Source organism: Penaeus monodon, chromosome 8 (assembly GCF_015228065.2).
Source record: "Penaeus monodon isolate SGIC_2016 chromosome 8, NSTDA_Pmon_1, whole genome shotgun sequence".
Taxonomy (NCBI): Eukaryota; Metazoa; Arthropoda; class Malacostraca; order Decapoda; family Penaeidae; genus Penaeus; species Penaeus monodon.
The window spans coordinates 43,602,103-43,603,617 of NC_051393.1; the positions used below are offsets into that span (position 1 = coordinate 43,602,103).

The window sequence follows — 1,515 nt, forward strand, 5'->3', positions numbered from 1 at the left end:
AACGCGATGGTAACTGATCGTTGGTAAATGCCCGCGTTAGTGATTCCGGCCCCCAGTATTTCTATCACAGTGGACTCTCTCTATCTCGACTATCCTCTATTTCGAACTTCCCTCTATCTCGAACAATGCTCTCGGTCCCTTGGACATCTGTGAACTCTCCAAACTATTTTCATCTCTTTATCTCGAACTTCTCTATCTCGAACTTCTCTCTATCTTGATCAAAATTCTTGGTCCCGTGTGACTATATCTCTCTCTATCTCGAACTTTTCTCTGCCTATGAGTCCATTTACACGACAAATAAGCAATAAAATGTTCAGTATTTGAAAGCTCGAATGTTGCCAAAGAGTTCGAAATTCGAAAATTTGAACCAAAACATTACGGGTTCTATTCTGAATTGTAGTATTTTGTGAATTGCGTGACTGTGTAAAATAAGTATATTGATTCCTGTGGCTGTTTGTACCAGTAAGGTGTTATGTTAGTTACTTCATGGGTGGTGTCTCTGTCGTGTCCTGTTTACTGTACTATGTGTTGAGTGATGTGAAACAGAGTTTGTATGATATGTCCTGTAAATGTTGATATGATTTAGTTGGAATCAGAAGGCGAACGAGTACACACGAGTCTCTTTGAAAGCATAACTGCCGAACTTAACACGCAAAAGAATAAAAAAAAAAAAACTTGGGTAAAGTTAAGTCAACATGTCGGCTGTCAAACGGAAATTAAACAATACAAAACTGATTAAGAAATGTCAGATCATTCGAGAAGTTGAGAAGGGAATGACCAACAAGGAGGCCTCAGAGAAATATGGTGTGCCAAAAAATACCATCTCCACCTGGATGAAAAACAAAGAGAAGCTGCTTCAAGGGTTGGAGCAAAGTTCTTCAGAGGCCAAGAAAATGCGAGGGTGTGATTTTGAGCAGGTCGACAAGGCAGTTCAGCAATGGTTTACGCTTCTACGTAGCCAAAACGTACCGGTTGATGGCCAAATGCTGAAAGAGAAGGCATTACAATTCGCTAAAAGCTTTGATTTCCTTTAAAGCATCAGATGGTTGGCTGGACAAGTGGAGAAAAAGGTAAGAAAACAACATTTATACTGTAAAACCACAATCTATCTTTTAAATTTCGTTTTATACAAAAACCTTTTAAACTATATTTTACTGTTTTAATATATCAGCATCAGTTTTTGCCCTGGAAGGTGTAAAATACAGGGGACTTGCATTCCTTCGCCATCACCAAGATTAACTGCCTTTCCAGTTACAGTTATGCTACATTTCCCATAGGGATCAGTACGAAGGAAGTAAAAGATTGTTTTTCAAAGTTTCCATTCTCCCCTAATGGTACATGTCCAACCACTTGTTTATTCTTTCTCACAGCTACAACATAATTATAAATAGGGTTATTATTCTCTGGTTGAAAATTATTCGATTTTGAGAGATGACATTCGAATATGTGTACGTTCGATAATTAAGGGTTGGCTTACACCTGCTTTTAATTTATTTTTTAGGCACAATATTTCGT

At 37.9% G+C, this 1,515-nt stretch overlaps 1 protein-coding gene across 1 annotated transcript in view; it reads left to right on the forward strand.

Annotated features, from left to right (window-relative positions):
- Positions 1-695: 695 nt before the first annotated feature.
- The window catches only part of LOC119575969 (tigger transposable element-derived protein 4-like), a 1,989-nt gene continuing 1,169 nt past the window's right edge, over positions 696-1,515 (forward strand). The window contains exons 1-3 of the mRNA XM_037923500.1: positions 696-901; positions 999-1,070; positions 1,502-1,515. The exon at positions 1,502-1,515 is cut by the window's right edge and continues 271 nt beyond it. Of these exons, the coding sequence (XP_037779428.1) occupies positions 696-901; positions 999-1,070; positions 1,502-1,515 (292 nt within the window). The remainder of the gene's footprint in view (positions 902-998; positions 1,071-1,501) is intronic.